The sequence below is a fragment of the Grammomys surdaster genome, unplaced genomic scaffold (genome assembly GCF_004785775.1).
Source record: "Grammomys surdaster isolate TR1022 unplaced genomic scaffold, NIH_TR_1.0 219, whole genome shotgun sequence".
In the NCBI taxonomy this organism is placed as follows: domain Eukaryota; kingdom Metazoa; phylum Chordata; class Mammalia; order Rodentia; family Muridae; genus Grammomys; species Grammomys surdaster.
Window position 1 is genome coordinate 1,606,058 of NW_021604664.1, and position 18,791 is coordinate 1,624,848.

General features: G+C 40.6%; 1 protein-coding gene across 6 annotated transcripts in view; it reads right to left on the reverse strand.

The window, feature by feature from the left end:
- Window positions 1-18,791, reverse strand: part of Ehmt1 (euchromatic histone lysine methyltransferase 1) — a 134,817-nt gene that overhangs the window by 36,701 nt on the left and 79,325 nt on the right. For 4 of the 6 annotated variants that reach the window (XM_028772798.1, XM_028772800.1, XM_028772797.1 and 1 more), the window contains exons 11-15: window positions 12,879-13,022; window positions 11,752-11,978; window positions 10,605-10,772; window positions 9,402-9,484; window positions 8,256-8,362 (exon numbers count right to left, since the gene is read on the reverse strand). In XM_028772798.1, the coding sequence (XP_028628631.1) occupies window positions 8,256-8,362; window positions 9,402-9,484; window positions 10,605-10,772; window positions 11,752-11,978; window positions 12,879-13,022 (729 nt within the window). The remainder of the gene's footprint in view (window positions 1-8,255; window positions 8,363-9,401; window positions 9,485-10,604; window positions 10,773-11,751; window positions 11,979-12,878; window positions 13,023-18,791) is intronic. The other 2 variants (XM_028772803.1, XM_028772802.1) reach the window with 1 other exon arrangement.

Genomic DNA, 18,791 nt, shown 5'->3' on the forward strand with positions numbered 1-18,791 from the left:
TAATTTTTAATTTTTAATTAAAATCTAACTATACCTCCTGTAATGTATTCAAGGGTATTTCTCTTCTATGAGATTTAGTGCATCTGGTTTTATGCTGAGGTCCTTGATCCACTTGGACTTGAGTTTTGTGCAGGGTGGTAAATATGGATCCTGAACAGAACACCAATGGTTCAGGCTCTAAGATCAACAATTGATAAATGGGACCTCATAAAACTGCAAGGTTTCTGTAAGGCAAAGGACACTGTCAATAGCACACACTGGCAGCCCAAATATACCAATTAAAAAAAATGAGATACAGAGCTAAACAGAATTTTCAACAGAGGAATCCCAAATGGCAGAGAAGCACTTAAAGAAAAGTTCAAAACCCTTAGTCATCAGGGAAATGAAAATCAAGTAACTCAAACCTGTCAGAATGGCTAAGACAAAAAACTTAAGAAACAGCACTTGCTGGAGAGGATGTGGAGCAAGGGAAATACTTCTCCATTGCTGGTGGGAGTGCAAACTCGTACAACCACTTTGGAAATCAATTTGAAATTTTCTCAGAAAACTGGGAATAGTTCTACCTCAAGACACAGCTATATCACTCATAGGTATATTACCCAGAAGACGCTCCAACATCCCACAAAGACACTTGTTCAACTGTGTTCATAGCAGCTTTATTCATAATAGCCAGAAACTGGAAACAACCTAGATGTCTCTCAAGTGAAGAGTAGATAAAGAAAATGTGGAACAGCTACACAATAGAATACTATTCAGCTATTAAAAACAAAGATATCATGCATCTTGCAGGCAAATAGATGTAACTTGATAATATCATCCTGAGTCAGGTAACCCAGTCCCAAAGGGACATTCATGGTATGCATTCACTTAAAGTGGCTATTAGCCATAAAATACGGGTACTATGTTACACTACACAGACCCAAAGAAGCTAAACAAGAAGGCTGGCCCAAGCAAGGAACCTTGAGTGTCACTTATAAATTGTGGAAATAATGAGTATAGCTTCTCTGTAATTACTAGGAGACTCAACCTTACCTTTAGTTGCTTTTGTAAACATGTTTTATCATAATAACAGTAATTTCTAATTCTTTCTAATTCAACAAATAAGGAGAGTCCTAGCGGCTGGAAAAATGGCCCAGTGGTTAAGAGAACTGGCTAGTCTTCCAGAGGATCTGGGTTTAATTCCCAACACTTACATGGTGGTTTAATCACAACTGTAACTCCAGTTCCAGGTACCAGGCATGCATGTGATGCACAGACATACATACAGGCAAAATACTTCTAGATCTAACGGTTTATTAAAAAAATAAAATACATTTTACAAAAGAATCCCAGAGTCAGTCTGGCTCACCTAAGAGCAACCCAGAGAAAAAAATCTGAAGAGCCATCACAGGTACCAGTTGTCAGTGGGGACTCTAACCAAAGCTTGTAGGTGATAGTAAATATGAAGGCACTACACAAATGCTGTAACCTGGAGAAACAACACCCCTGGACTCAGGAAAAACTAAAAATAAATATATTCTATTGTTCTTCCTGGGAAGTGCTGATGATGCTGATTAGGGTGGATGCTGGGGGTGAAACCTACACAAATATTGGGCACCTAAGAATGGCACTATAGATACTGTGGGAAGTAGCCCAAGTACCTGTGAGGAGTAAGCAAGCCATGCCAGGCTTAGCCAGACTGACAGACTCTCTCTGTTAGAGCTCCTATATAGAAAAGGTTGCCCAGATACACAGTGTATTTTGTAATGCGAACTTCAGGCTTAGGAGCCCTGGAGTGGTGAAAGCTTAACAGGGAGTTCAAAGGACTCACCCACACCCAAGCTAACTGCACAGACAGACAGGAAGCACCACTTGGCCTCAAGCAACAAAAACAAAAGACAATGTGTGGGGAGCCTGGAACCATAAGATAAACAGTCCTGGTCTTCACACTAAACTTCAGTCAGAACTCACTTGAATTTCCTCCCCACCCACCCCCTTCTGTATGTACCTATTTGGTTATTGTTTTATGCTTTTCTGTTATTTTGTCATTTGGTTTTTGCTGTTTTACAATAAATGAAGCTAGATACAAAAGAATATGTACACACTAGAGAGATAAGAACACTGACTGCTCTTCCAGAGGTCCTGAGTTCAATTCCCAGCAACCACATGGTGGCTCACAACCATCTGTAATGAGATTCGATGCCCTCTTCTGGTGTGTCTGAAGACAACTTACGTGTATGCACTCATACATGTAAAAGAAATAAAATCTTTAAAAAACAAAACAAAAAAAGACAAATGTCTGTCATCTTAAAAAAACAAAACAAAACAAAAAAGAGTATGTACTATTATATTTAAATTAGCTTAAAGGCTAAAATTGGATGAAAGCGAACCTGTGAGTGCCTCAGGGTGGTGCTAAGGCCAGAAATGGACAAATATATTTTGTATAAAACATAAAAGCACAAAGTATTTTTCCACTTGCTATTATTATAAACTACCCTGACAAAAGCAATTTAAGAAAGGAAGGGTTGATTTTCCTTCAAGAGTATACTCCATCATTAGGGAAGATATCAGGGTGGCAGGAACTTAAATTATCCCATCAGGAAGACAGTGACGAATACTTGTATTCCAGAAGCTTCTTTTTTAGGTAGTTTTGGTCCCAAGCCCAGAGAATGATGTAGTCCTCCTGTAGGGATGATCTTTCCATGTTAATTAATCTAATCAAGGTAATCACAGGTATACTCAGAGGCTAATCTAATCTAAATAACCCCTCATAGATATGTATGGAAGACTGTCTCCTAAGTGATCCCAAACTTCCTCAAGTTGACAATCAACAATAGCAATGAACTTACTACAGCACCAAGCTATATCCCCAGAGGGGCCATGGCCAGGAATCAATCCATAAGACTCCACCCTGATGTAGAAGAATCCTACCAGGAGAGCACTAAGACAAATGGGAGATGCTTCTGGAGATCATGTGGGAAAGGACCAAAGGTCATGGACCTGAAGAATTAAAAATGACCCTAAATATAATGACAAGAGAATTCAGATCACTGAGGCAAAAGAACAGTTCTTGAAACATCCAGGAATCACATATGAAGTGTCAGACGTCAACACATCAAGCTCAGCACGGTATCTAGAAACCAGAGTTTTGATACTGCAGGAGACATCCCAATGAGCAATTGAAAGACAGATGTCAGTGTAGCATCTACTAGTACTAGTGAGAAAATTTCCACGGTCTATGCATAGGGAACAGCTCAACCATGGCAAAAACAAGACAATAAATGGCTACAGATAGATTAAAAAATACTACCATGAACTTAATTAAGCATAAAAAGAATTTCTAAGCTTAACAGAACAACAAAGTGTGCATAAATATCCATGTATATTATTAATAAAAACAGCAACAAATTACCTATGAAACTTGGTGTTGTAAAGAGAAACAATTACATGTACAGTTATTTTAGAAGGATAAGGAAAAAAATACAGAAAACTTGTTCAAAGAAATAACTACTGAAAAGCTTACAAATCTTGAATTAGAACGAGGAAGCCACAAAGGACCCCAAAATAGAATCAACCAAAACAGATAGTCTCTAAGGCTTATATTATCAAAAGCTCAACACAAAGCAAGAATCTCAAAACACAGCCAGAGAAAATCATTAAGTCCCACACAAAGGATTCCCAATTATAACACAGCAGATTTTGAACTAGAAATCCAGGTGAGAGTAAAATGGTATCTGCAGAGTACTGAAGGAAAGCCAGAGGCAAGGCACCTGCTAAGTGAGAATGCAGACCCCAACAGCTACCATCAAGAGAGGAAGCTGGAACACCGACTTTCAAGACAACCAACACTGAGACCTTGGCCACAGCCTAGCCATAGAGGAAAAGTATCAGAAATGAAACAAGCAAGCAAATAAGATAACTATTCTGAAAGCATTCAAAAGGACTCTCCAAGATGAAAGAGGAACAAAGCCTGTCCATACAGAGATCCAGAAAACTTCAATGACACATTATATATAATAATGGGACAAATAAGAAACAAGCTGACAGGACTATGTCCTCAACAATAGTAGCCTTAAATAGAAAGAGAATAAATTCACCAAATTAAAAAAAAAAAAAAAAACAGACTAAATGGATTTTTAAAAAGATCTGATGATATGCTGCCAATTAAGAAATGTATTTCAGTAACACACACATAGTTCAAATAAACAGATAGGAAAAGACATACTACAGAAAGAGCAAGTTGATATACTCACATAAAATTGATTTTAAGTAAAACAAATAAAAACCAACCAAGGCCAGAAAGATGATTCAGTGGTTACAAGCACTTGCTCCTCCTTCTAGAGGACCCAGGTTCAATCCCCAGAACCTATATAGTGGCCCACAACTGTTTCTAACTCCAGTTACAAGGGATAGAAATGCTTTTCTTCTGGCAATCAGTCATCAGGCATGCATGTAGTACACAGGCATACATGTAAGCAAAATACTCATACACATAAAATTTAAAAGAAAAATGTAAAGGCCATTATATGACATAGTAGTCAATTCAAAAAGAGAAAATAACAATTATAAATATATATGTACCCAATACTATAGAACTGATTATATAATATGAACATCACATTTTAAAAAGCAGAGAACACTCCAACACAGTGCAGTTGGGGGCTTCTTAGCATTCACTTGACGATCTCAGTCAGACCAAAATCAACACAGAAACAATGGAGTTTAACTGAACTATGGATCAAATGAACAAGCCAGACATTTACAAAACATTTCAGATTAGAGTTGCAGAATGTAAATTCTGCACATCCGTATATGGAATAACCTGTAGACCAGACCATAAGTAAGTCTGAATAAATGTTTAAATAAAGATTTACTTTGTTTTTAGTTATGTGCGTTGTGCATGTGTACACAAGAGCTGGAGTTACAGGAGGCTGTGACACCTCTTTCCCCTCATGCACCACGGTTTCTGGGACTTGAACTTGGGTCTTCTAAAAGAATAGCATGTGCTCTTAACTGCTGAACCATCCCTCCAGCCCCAAAATAATTTTAGCACCCCCTAAAGCAGCCCCCCCAAAAACCCTGAAATCACAGCATATATCTCCCATGGCAACAATGAAACAATACAGGAAATCAACAAGAAAAACTTTAGAAGTGGCATTATGTACAAAGAAAATCAACAGTAGTTTTTTAAACAACCAAGAGGTCAATGAAGAAGCAAAAGAGAAATGTAAACTATTTCCTAGAAATGGGAATTGAGGAGATGGTATACCTGAATATTTTACAATAAACTCGGTATTGTGGGAGGAGTTGGGAGGAGAGAAAAAAGGAAGAAGGAAAAGGAGGAGCTTTAAAAAAAAAAAAAAAAAAGAGGACCCGAGAGAGGGGAAGATGGTGGGGATGTACACATGTCTCTAGCAGTCTGAGGTAGTTGTAATATCTAGGCTAGGTATTGGGTAACATCTCTAATTGTGTGGGCTTCTTGTGAATTGAGCATTTCCAAATATATAAAGCTGTTAGATAAGCAGTTTCATTTCTACTGGGTACCGCGTGGATGGTGGGATGGTCTGGGCTCAGCCAAGCATTGTGAAGACAGCGTGGTAGACTGGCAGAGCCATGTCCCACGATGGCTTATTGTGGGTGCCAGGGCCGGTGTTTCTGGCTGGTCATTTCTAGCTGTGGCATGCCTGTGGCCTCTGGACACTTCCAGATGTGAAGTGCTTGGCTTCAGGCCTTGGAGCATTTGAGGCCTTCTGCTAAGCAGAGCCACCGCTGCTCAGATAGTCGGCCCAAAACTTAGCCTTTTAAAATATCAGTAACAAGATGGCTTGGGAGGCAAACCTCTTGCAGTGCAAACATAACAACAAGAGTTTGTATGCCATGTAAATGTAGAGTTGGCAGGGCAACCTGGCTATTATACCAGCACCTAGGAGGTAGAACTAGCAAGTTGGCTAGTTAGGCTAGGCTAATCTTCAAGCTCTGGTATTTAAAAAGAGACACTATATAAAGTGGAGTTGAATTAAGAAGAAATCTGATCTCAACCTCTGTGGTACACACACATATATACAAATTTTCTGGAACAAATAAAATTACAATATACAATATGGCAAGAGCAATACTAAGAAAGATATTTCTGGCAATAAACCACCACAAAAAATAGAAGTCTCAAATAAACTAACAATAGAACACTAAGGAAATAGAAGGGGAAAACCCAAAATTAATAGAGAAAACAAAGATGAGAAGAGAAACAAATAAAATGGCTAAGAGAGAAAAAGAACAAGATCATGTTAAAAGATGAACAACGCTTTAGCTAACCCAAGAAAGATGAAGGAACACACAAGTAAAACAAGAGCACATAGTAGATACACATAGACTAACATCACAGAAACACACATCAATAGGGACCTATGAAAATCACAGGACAGCAAGATGGGTGGCCTTCTGGACATTTAAAACCAACGAATGTCGAATGAAAAGGAGTCTAGTAAACAACAGTGCACTACAGGGAAGGGAAAGACAATGTCTTCTAACAAACAAGAGACTAGACAGGGCAGCTTCATGGCTGGATCTCCAAAGTTTCAAAGATTAATGCCAGCATTTCTAAAACTATTTAATGGGGGAGGGGAGCACTCTCCAAAGCTAGGTCTATAATATCAGCACTGACACCATCAACAGCCACACAGCCACAGCATCAAAACCTACAAAAAAGACTTATCCCTGGTGCAGAAATTTACTTAAAAAAAAAAAAAAAAAAAAAAAAAAGGTTGACACAAAACACTAGCAAGTGAATTAAATAGAAGCTGGATCACTAGGATCAAGACTTTCTTATCCTAGGGATGCAGGATTGATTCTACCGGGCAACCTTGATCAAACTTCTACACAGTACAGGAAACAGTGAGGAGAGTTAATAGGTGGCCTACAGAATAGAAGGAAGTATATGGAAAATAGTCATTCAACAAGAAGTTCATTTCCAGAACTCATACAACTCAATAACAAATAACCCAAATTTTTAAACAGACTAATGATTTGACGTTTCTCAAAAGAAAATATAACCAGAACCACAAGAATGTGAAAACTCCTCAACACCTCTAATCCTTAAGAAATACAAACTCAAAAGATAAACACATAACAAATGCTACACAGACTGGAGAAGAAGAACACTTACAATGGCCCCATGAAGACAGTATGGAGGTTTCTCAGCTTCTGGAACTGAGCAACCAGGTGATCCTCAGTACAAAATGTGTACTTCTGGGTGTGTGCACATCCAAAAGAAAGGAATGTATGTCTGAGAGATCTCTGCACAGATAAGTCTACCACACCACTAATCACAGAAGCTATGACACTGAACCAAATCTGCTGTCTACTAACAAATGAGCAAAAAAACCAAGTGGTAGATAGACACATGTAACAGTTGCCATAAACAAGTCTGCATTTACAGGAACATAATAAAACACTGCACATGCTCACTTGTATGTAGAAGCCAAGAATGAAACAATGGGTACCAACCACTGGGAAAGGTGTGGGGAGGATTAGAGAGGACAGCTAGTGATGACCAGAGTGTGACTGGATGAGAAAAACAACTTTCTACAGGGCAACTGGGTTAACACACTAATTGAATATTTCAAAATAATTAAGAAAGGCTTTTAATGGTCCAGCCATAAGGAAATAATGACTACATATTATATGCTGAAATACTCTATATCACATAAATACATAAAATTATGATGTGTCCAAAAGTTTAAAATTTTAAGTATTCACATGATCATAGTTTTTTTTTAAATTTTTTACATTTTTTTAAATTAGGGGAGACATGTGCATACAACACAAGACATGTAAATATCAGAACAATTGGTGTTCTCTTCTTTCACCATGTGAGTTCCAAGAGTCAAACTCAGCTTGTCTTCAAAGTTAGACTCAGTTCGCTCATAAAGTTAGAGCAAATTATAGTTGTTACTTAAACATTGAGGAATACATAATTAGTCACTAGGGTTAGAAGAGGGAAGGATCTGGGACCCACTAAGCCTCCATCTTCTGCAATAGACCTTAAATATTAAAGCCAAAACTAAATGAAAACTAGAAAGTAGGTAGAGACACAGCTACTCCAACAGAGGCAAATATCAGGATAAATAGTGGAAGCAGTCAACAACCACAGGGCTGGGAGGCATCTTCTTATGGTGGTCTTGAGTTACCACTGCAATTTAGCCTTCGACTAGAAACCTAGTAACACTTAAGATACACACAGAGAAGATGAAGATCTATTCAAATCTATCCTTCCAAACCTGAACCAACATGTGGCAGATATCCACGTGGCCAGCCTCTGCAGCAGCATGTAACGGGGAACGCTTACTTTGGTGCTCCATTTTGAAGTTGGGGTCAATTCCATCAACTGTAAACAAACACAGTATTACTAATTACATGATAGCAACCATAATGCCCTTCCACAAAGATGCTTATGACATGGACATCTTCAAGATAAAAAGCAAGCCATCATGTAGCCACTATACCACAATGGCCTGTCTGCAGCAGGCAGAAATCAGGCCCCATACCAGCACCACAGGAAGCCTCCCAAGCAAGTCTATCAGAGTGTCTCACCATGCCTCTCACAACCTCATGCAAACAGTGATATGGGCAAACAGCTCCAAGAATAGATATGTCTCAGGAGTACAAGTGTGACCCTGAGACTTGGACACTTACTTCTTGTTTCATTTTTACTTTATGGGGCACAGAACCTCACTATGTAACCCAGACTGGCCCCTAAAATTCATATCCCCCTACCTTAGCCTCCCAAATAAAAATTTTTCTAGACATTTCCCCAAGTACCATGCAAAAAAGTAGTGAAGCAATTTAATACTATGTGAAGTCCATGAAGAGTAAAACTAACTTTTTTGTAAATTAAACTTTCCCATCTTCCCTTTCCCCTCAGACAAGCTTTAGCTTCTTTCATGATTTGCTGTCAGCCCATGAGCTCTTTACTCATGCCCTCAACCTGAAGAAGACGGACATTAGAGATGAAGCCTAGAAGTCTGAGCTCAGGTATCAGGCTGCAACTGGGCCAGCACACCTTCAGGCATAAGAGACCTAAGGCAAGCCAACACCTGCAGAGGCACACCCAGCAGCACCCTCCCAGGTCACTTTAGGTAGCAGGACTGCTCCTCTCAGCACAAGCACTGAGCTCTTCATTGCAACATGTCACAACAGGGCCCAGCCACGCTGCTCTTCTGCTTCATCTAACCACCACCTAACTAATTCCTTTTTAAAGACCAGAGACGCATGAGGCAGACTGAATACCAGGGAGCACTTTCTTTTACTAATCAGAGGAATCAAAGAATTACAAACATCAGACAGTGAGATGGGGCTCATGAGAAAAGGGGTAACTAACAAGGCTTCTCTGTGTTCCTTCTACAGCCTCAGGTGCAGCAACTCACCCAGCATGAGAAGCACCTTCTGCAGCTCGCCCTGCCTGGCAGAGAAGTACAGCTGCTTTGGGTGAAAGCGAAGTTTCTTGGGTCTGTAAAAAAAAACAAAAAACAAAAAACAAAAACAGAGGACAGCAATCAGCACCAGACTTACTGTCAAAACAACAGGGCAATAGGTACAGCTCAAAGTTGACAGCATTTATTATTTCCCTGAGGCACTGCCTCCCAAATAAACAAATGAAACAATGACAGAAAACCCAAAGCAACCGTCTTCAGATGTCATTAAAATGATACACACTAAAACACCATTGGTAAGATGACACAGAGCCTATCCTGGGTACAGACAAACTGCTGCATTATAGAAGGTCAGGGGAATCCCAAGGAGTCATCATGCACTAGTCACCATAGACATGCAAGATGGCACACTAAGTGGCAGGCAAAATGTCCAGGGTGACCTCTACAGCTCAAATGATGAGTCATGGGGTGATACTAACTACCCTCTAGCATCAAGGAAGGGGTGTGAGCCAATGGATTTGCTATGAAATTTACATCAACTCATAAACAGGGGCTAGAGGTAGAGGAAGGTCAGGAAAAGTCTGGGGCCTGGTCAATAGACAGGGACTATGGGTATCAGATGGACCAGGAAAGAGATAGTGAGAGGCTATTCAGAATAAGAAAGAGCAACAGAGGAACTGGTCTGTTTGTTAAGAATGAGTGACCTACTTTCCTTCCAGGGCATAGTGAATTTAGAGTCACCTGGATAAACCTCTCTAAGGAGTATAACACTGTCCTCAAGGAAAGAGGACACAGGTAAACCTGTGAACCAAGAAAGACTGCAGTGTAGGGGCTAGCAAATAGTCTGAGGGGTCACCTGGTCTACCCTATACTAAGCAGAGACTAGGCAGCAAGGTAGAAGCCCATGGAATAAAATGTGTGCTCTAGGAGCCTGCAAGCAGCTCATTCAATAAAGGTCATGCTCAGGATAACAATAATCACACTTCTTGCTCTTGACATAAACAGATAATAATTTGCAACAATTAATCCCAGACAATGTAAAGACATAAGAGGCTGACCCCTCATATGCTCATCCTTTTGATGAACAGTGTTATTTTAAAAGCTGCAAAGTACTAGGAAGCCCTAGGGAAGACCATATCTCTATGTTGTCTCTGAAAAACAAAAACAAAAACAAATATACACCAGGTTATCTCTTACTTTTCAGAATCCAGAGCGATTAGAGCACTTTCCAAGGTTTCCTTTCCTGGGCCCTGGGAAAGGCCAGAAGTTGGCCTCACAAACCCAGCTGGCCCTGCAGGATCGAAGCACTCTGGTACCTGGGGGACTGTGCTCTGAGATTTTTCATCCTCTGGGGCTCCAGCAATGCTTCATGAGAAGGAAATTATTAAAATGTTGAGTTTTGTTATTTGGAAACCCTCTCTTTCTCACAGAAACCAATGGATGTATAAAATAAGACCACAAAGGTTGCCTCTGAGCAGAGTCAACGACCAGTCTATGCACACCTGCCTGTCTCAGGAGAGCTGCCTGAGATGCAGAACCCCACCCCCTGGTAAACAAGACACTCAGAAACCAGCACAACATTACTAGGAGTTACTACCCACTCACTCAAACCTTATTTTAAAAAGCAAGCTTCAGGCTGTATCTAGGGAATCTACTGCTTTCTAGAGCTTAAGAATGCATGCCAGAAATATGACTTGAGAATACTGAACTTAACAATTAATAGGAAAGCACTAAGACCCTCCCAGCCCTTGTTTAGCTGTATATACATACAATCTGAGTCTTCTAAATGACCTCAAAACAAAGTTTTAAGTTATTTTTTTCTACTGCTGTCATGCTTATAAAACTACCTTCCTCTTCTGCTAAGGAACCTGATGGCTCTGTTGCTATCTGGAAAGATCACCATTCCTCTCCTATGAGGGCATGCCTGGCAGGAGAGACTGCAGTCATCTGTCTCTGCCCCCCCACCCCCACCCCTATTTGAAAGCTCTACTGGGTTCTTCTTAGAAAAGCCAATATTATATCTTTATCTTGTCTTCACCTCTGCAGCAAACAGTTCAGCAAGTCCCACAGCCGCTGAGAGACAGCTTCAGGGGGTGGACACTGAATACATGAGTAACAAAACCACAAAGAGCTGTATCATGTCAAGGAGGTACAAACTAATTCAACATAGATGATTTTATCAAGGCAAAATAAACGAGACCCATGTAGAGACGGTATTAAATGAACACCGGCACTTCTTAGACATCAGAAACCATGATAAATGACAAAGTTCAGGCTAACTATAGAGGACGTATCTTTAGGATTGTTCTGTGAGAAGCTTGGCCACAGCTATTCTGTTTAGTACCTGCCCGTGGTCGTGTCAGCCCTGCCCTCAGCAGCCAAGCTCTTCTCCTGTCCAGGGGCCAGGGTCACTGTGGAAGTCGTGTCTGCTTTTGCTATGGTCACCTCTTTGGCCTTGGAAGCCTCTTCCCCACAGTGGGGACAGTAGCTGGCGTTGTTGACTCGAGAGGCACAATCCTTATGGAAACGATGGGAGACGCTGCTCTCAGGCTGACATTCCATGAAGTTACCCTGAAAAAATGAAGATAAAAATCATTTTTAAAAGCTCAGAATAACATTTAGAGAATTACAGGACACTCTACTGAACCATTCAGGTTCAGGCAAGTAGAGGCCCAGTTATGGCCTAGTGACCAACAGGAGGGAAACAAAACACTGAGTTTAACAAAGAGCTCACAAAGTAAGCAGAGGCCACCAAAGGTTATCGCACAGTTGCCACTCTCCATCTTCAATCCCCAGTGACCCAGCTAGCTGAGGCCTCAGTCTGGCCACTCTAAAAGAGCAAGAGCTGTACAAGACATAGTCTAGAAGGCCCACATGATATAATGATAGACAGAATCAGAGTCCCAAGGTGACCATTTCAATAAATACCAATTAGAGCACCAATTAGAACAGCTGTTCTTGCAGAGCCAGAAACAATGGAATTCAGAGGAGTTCTCTTTTTCTCAGCAGAAGCACAAAAAGGGAACCCTAGGAAGAAAACCGGGTACAGAACTCAAAGATAAGCCCTCAGAGCAGGAGCTCCTGGCCTAGGTCACAGAGAGAAGCAGGACACCCGAAGGTACAGGTAAGTGAAGGCACTCACAGAGGCATTCTAAGAAGGAGCCTGTCCTACGGGCCTAGTGGATGCATACACATCCCATGAACAGAGCCATCAAAGACAAGATCCCAGTGATGACTACTACACCACAGAGAGTTTAGCAGAGGGAGGAGGCATGCCCTCCCCTCTGTACTCAAGACAGAAATCCACAGAACAAAACAAAGGAAACTGAGGGTGTCAGGTTATTTGTCTACAGTAAGAAAGCTCAAGAATTGTGATGAGGGGCTTACGGAATAGACCCTATATGGAGTACGATGCTAGAATGAGTCTCTGCAGAAAACTCTTGAAGCCCGGCAGGCGGGCTGGGCTCTTACCGCTGTGCAGAAGTAGCCGCAGCCAGGACAGCACTGGTGCTTCACCATGCGACCCCGATGGTCTTCACACAGCACCAAGAGGGGTGCTTTGTTGGATGGGCGCATCAGCTCATACTTGACCACGCTGTTTGTACACCGGCCCAACTGCAAGCAGACAAGACCAGGGGTCAGTGACAGAGCTGTGAGGGAACAGCTTTTCTATCCACTGGGCAAAGGAAAGCACCAGACATATGGGAAGTTCTTGGCAGATATGAGGTGACTAGAGGAGCCATGAGCTTTCAGAGGTAAGCCTAGATTCACAAGCAGTATAAAGTGCCTGTCACAACAGTTAGCCCTAGCCACCTAAAAAATGAAGTCACTGTCTATTGCACAGCCCAGGGATGATGACAGCAGGTAACCAAATTCAGAGGGCTAGGTGATCAAAAAAATCAAGGGCTCACTCTGGGCATATATCAGGGAAAACAGCAGAATGAAAAGAGAGCTAGACAATGAACATACTCTAGGTAAGAAGGTCAAGGCTATTACAAGTGGCCAGTGGGTTACAGTTCAATGAGTCCCAAGTGATCCATCTGGAGTCTCCTACACATGGACTCAAAGCTGAGATGTAAGAGACAGAGCAGTATCTCTCAGATATGCCGGAGGGACACAAGCACAGACAGTACCAAGAAAGCCAAAGATTCAAGGACAATTGTCACAGTATAAACAGAAGCTGCTCTGTGAGATGCTTCTATGTACCAGAAAAGAAATGACTGTTTGCTATGCAGACCAAAGAGTGCTGCTTCAATATATGAAGCTTCTCTGACAGCCAATAAGAAGACAAAAATTAGCCCAAAAGGAGAAAAGGATGAGTGGTAATTCCGGGGGAAAAAAAAAACTATAGATGACTATAGATGTTTCTCAACAAAGAATAACTGTTCAGATAAAGAAATATGACATAGCCTCCACTACTTCTCTGCTCTGTTAATATATTCAGTTGGACTGTATATAGAGGCCAGGAACCATAGGAGCTACAGAAAAGACCTAGGCCTGAGTTCTGCAAAGTTTCTAAACAACAAGCAAACTGAAATACAAATCAAAAAGCTTCCAAATATATCTTTTCCTAAGACTCCATCTGAAAATGTGATTAAGTGTGCCAAGGACTACACCAAAGAACCCAGCAAGAAAAATGTAAGCAGCAGAAACAAGAAACAGGAACTGATGGACCAACAAGTGCTTTGCTGATGACCATCCAGACTGTGCAAGAATCAGAGACCTTTTCAAGGCAATCTGGATGTTTCCCCATATCTAAGACACACGAGTTCTTTATAGACTGGGGAAGAAAGGGTGAGTAATTTATAAAAGAAGATGTAATGAGAGTATAGACACAGGTCTATACAAAAAGATGCTAAAACAACTCACTAATTTTGAATCTGAAATTTCACACATGTATTTAACATTTAAATGGTTTTATAAGGAGCTTAAACTATCTGTATGATCATAAAATGATACGGTGACTTTGTCCAGCCGCTGAAATGAGAATGGACACAGAGTTGAAGGCTAGGGGAATGTTGACCAAATAGCACAGCACAAGGCAGGTAATCTCCTGGAAAGAACTTCAAAAGGATAGCAATGGAACTTTCTTAAGGTTGAGAGAAAGAGAAGAAGTAATTCGTGAACTCGGAGAGTACAACTACATCAGTGATGAGGCAGCCTCCATTTTACAAGGAAAAGAGCAGGGAGAGACAAACCAAAGAGATGAGCGGCCTGTTTCCTCACAAGGTCGAAAGCAAGCAAGCAAACACTGACAACCACACACGGATGACGACTCAAATACATCTACCAGGAGATGAAGTATAGAATCGGAAGAAACTAAAAAGTTGTAGTATACTCCATAAGGAAAATCAGGTTTGCAACAAGGAAGAAAGGCAAGGCAGAGACACAATCTCATCTTCTGCCATGCCTGTTGCTGCAGAAGTCCTATTAGCTTCAGAGTGCCTTTTTTTTTAAGCATTCTATTAAGGAAAGCTTTAAGAATGGGGACTGAGGCTGCAGAGATGGCTCAGCTGTTAAGAATACTGACTGTTCTTCCAGGACCCAGGTTCAATTCTCAGCACCCACATGGTAGCTCACAATTGTCTATAACTATAAAATATGACACTATCACACAAACATACATGCAGGCAAAACACCAATGCACATAAAAAGAATGGAGACTGGAGTACAGTTAAATTCCTTCTAAGCCCATGTTTACTTTTAAAGTTCCTAACATTCTCAACTGGACAGTCCACTTTAACTTTTCTACAAGATTATTTATAGGTGAAAGTATAGTGTTTTATTCATTAAAACTCAAGGTACCATATTTAGCATGACCTTAAGAAAATCCACATAACAAGAATGGTAATAATTCCGAAAAACTCAGAGCTTGCAGGGGATGAGAGGAGGGAAGAAGAAAGGAGAGGAGAGGAGAGGAGAAGAGAGGAGAAGACGACGGAGGGGTGGAGGTATTGCAGCATGCCCTAAAGGCCACTCTTCTGGGTTCTGAACTCAGATCTTTAGGCTTGGGTAACAAGTACCTTTACCTACTAAGTCATTGCAACAGCCCTCAACTTATCTTAATGTAGCAATAAACCTACCATGCCAGTATAAAAAGCATATTTTGATACCAAAAAATATCAAAAAAGAATTTTAATGAGCGGCACTGCTCTTTTTTGCTTCGGAACTCTTTAATACAGTAGATCATTTAATAAAAGGTGGTATAGTGTCATATCTACTTCCACAGTGAAGATCTGGTAATTGTGGATACTGTTTTCTGATATCACATCAAACTATAGGTTGTATTCCACTAGAAGCAGTTTGTTAATGTGGTGTTTTCTTTTATTTGCACTTTCTTTTTTTAAGCTTAAGGACAATTTTCATTAATTGAAAAGAAAAAAGGACAAACAAACAAACAAACAAACTGGGTAGGTAAGTTGTAAATCTCAGAAGCTGTCTACCTGGAGAAAAATGGGAAACAAAACTATGCCATTTAAGCTGGGATGGAGGTCAGACACATGGCAGACAAGCAGCTAAACAGAAGGAAGAAAGGCTTTAGAGAATGAATAAGGAAGCCCAAAGGATCCAAAAAAAAAAAAAAGTATATTTCACTGAAAGAGACAGAAAAAAGAAAAAGATAGTTATACCTGAGTCTGGCCTCAGAAAAGCAGATCCAGCCAAACCACATGCTGGCTCTTAAAGAGACTGCCCATATGGTGTTTTCTTAAATATTTGGTATAATATCTTGAACTTGGGAGCACAAAGATCCTTGTACTACACATCTCCAGAGAAACCAGGAATATTAAGCACCCAGGATAGATCTTTTAAAGGGAAGGACATATAACTTGTTTTTCCAGAAGGCTGGGAATTAGCAGTGATAAATAAATAGTCTGGTGATTTATGTTATCTGTTGGGCCAGGCCATATCAAGATCCTACAACCAGGACCAGAGGTTGGCTAGTAATCTAAATTATTACCTGTACAGCCAGATGTTTCCCCAAGCTCCCATAACCAGGACTGGAGATACCTAATAGTCTAAATGACCCTTTCATTAATTAGCTGTATAAGACAGGGGTTCTACCCAGCTCCCACAACCAGGACCAGAGGTGGGTAACAGCCCAAATGATCTCTATGCTATCTATATGAGACCAGGCTAGATCCTTCCTTAAGCTAGTACAGATATCTCTAGAGCCCATATTCTTGGAAGAAATGACACGTACCCTGAGTTGAGTGTCAATGTAATTATGCTTCCTTGTGTACTGCAAATTGTATTACACCAGAAAACTTTTTGCCAACTATACTGTGTTTAAACATGCTTACATAGAAGTGCCTGGTGTCAGACTCTCCACAAGTCTGATCCAGGCTGATGAAGTCGAACTGAACCCCATTTTCATTCTCACCTCTCCACAGTTCATTTTTCTGCCTGTCTTGACTCCACTGTTAAACTTTCAGCGCTGGTAATGTAGTGTTAAGTTGTGTGCTTGCACTCTGCATGGCTCCTTCACCTTTGCACAACTCTACAACACCAACAGTAATAACCAGACCTCAAATCAGTGGTTCTGGTCTTTCAAATGCATACTATACGGAAGCTTAGGAAAGAGAATTTACCATACCGCTAATGTCTTTTCCCATGAAGCAAGGGTAAAGCTACCTGAGTCTTAATAACAATACAAAGTATTAAACTTACCAAATAGTGAAATATAACAGTTCATAACAATATAGTAAATGGAGTAATAGTTAACTTCAAAGTCTGAGGAAAAACCAAATTAGTGTCTTAAAGATTGCTGAACATGAGGCAAGAGTCTCACATCAGTACTGCCTTCCCTCTAAGATGCATACAACTAGGCAATAAAGCAGATGAGATTATTTTGATCAACAAAGGACAATCCATGGAAAAACTACAGCAACATTTTGAAACCTCTAATGCATGATCAAGGTAGACATCAGGTAGCAGCAGCTGCTAACACAGTGAAAAATATCAACCTTGTGCTCCGACTAGACACAGCCTTCCCACGGTCTTACAAAGAAACTGGGCTGATCTGCAATTCTGTCAAGAAATTCAAAGAAATCTGCTGAACTACAACTTAGGTAAAGGAATCAGACAACGAAATTTCCAAATTCAAGCAGCCTTGGAAGCAACCGTTTCTTGAATTTAACAGTTCTACAAGAGGTTCCCTGAAATGGTGTGGTTATGAGATCCAGGTTTAATTTTATATATATAGAAAAACAATTTATAATAAGTATCGTACACAGAAAAACATGAGTTTCCAAGAATGTTGTAGAAATGGGAAAGAAGAAAATGAGAAGGAAATCATACCCAAATCACAGTACAGAAGCCAAAGCTCAAAACCCTGTTCTAAAGAGAAGAAGCTATAACTATGCACTTGGCCTTTCCAATATGAAGCGTATTTCAGAAACACTACACCACTCTAGTGGATAAGGGAGCACCCACTTGTCCCAAAGAATTCTAACCACTGATGGCAGAAGAAACCAACAGAAATAACAAACAAAACTGAAATTGAAATAAAGTAATGAAGACAGTCATTAGGAGTTAACCATCAGGAGTTAAAACCTACAAGCAAAACCCTGATGAGGAAGGACAGAAGTTGCCATGTAACATGTTAAATCATCTAAGTTGGTTTGTTGTTGTTGCTGGGGAAGAGTGATGTGTGTGTATGGGGGGTTGAGGGGGAAGACAGGGTTTCTCTGTGTAGCCCTGGCTGTCTGGACTTGCTCTGTAGACCAGGCTGACCTTGAATTCAGAGATACACCTGCCTCTGCCTCCCAAGTGCTAGAATTAAAGGTGTGCGCCACCACTGTCCAGCGTTATGTAAATTTTAAGCCTTAAATCTACCCATGTCTTCAGATTCAACTTTCAAGTAACAAACACTACAGGGAATGGTTTTAAACAACATAAGAAAACCATCAGCTATATTCAGCATCTGCGATCATTTCCCTGTAGGTCAGTGGCACAAGGAACTAGAGGAGAGGTGGAAGAGAAAACACTCAAGTTCTTCCAATAAAGGGGCTGGAGAGACGGCTAAGCAGTTTTAAGAGGAATGGCTGCTCTCCCAGAGGACAATACTCAATTCTCAGCACCCACATTCACAACTATCTTTAATCTCAATCACAGGGACCTAACACCAGCTTCTGGCATCTATGAGCACCAGAAACACACATGTGGTACACAGGCAAAATACCTGTATACATAAAATAAATTTTAAAAGAATCTTTGAATACAAAGATGCCATAAACACTGGAAACAAGTGAATTCTGCTTAGTCCAATGAGAGAAGGAAAAAAAAAATGTTAAAAGCTAGCAAGCCGCCGGGCGGTGGTGGCGCATGCCTTTAATCCCAGCACTTGGTAGGCAGAGGCAGGCAGATTTCTGAGTTCAAGAGTTC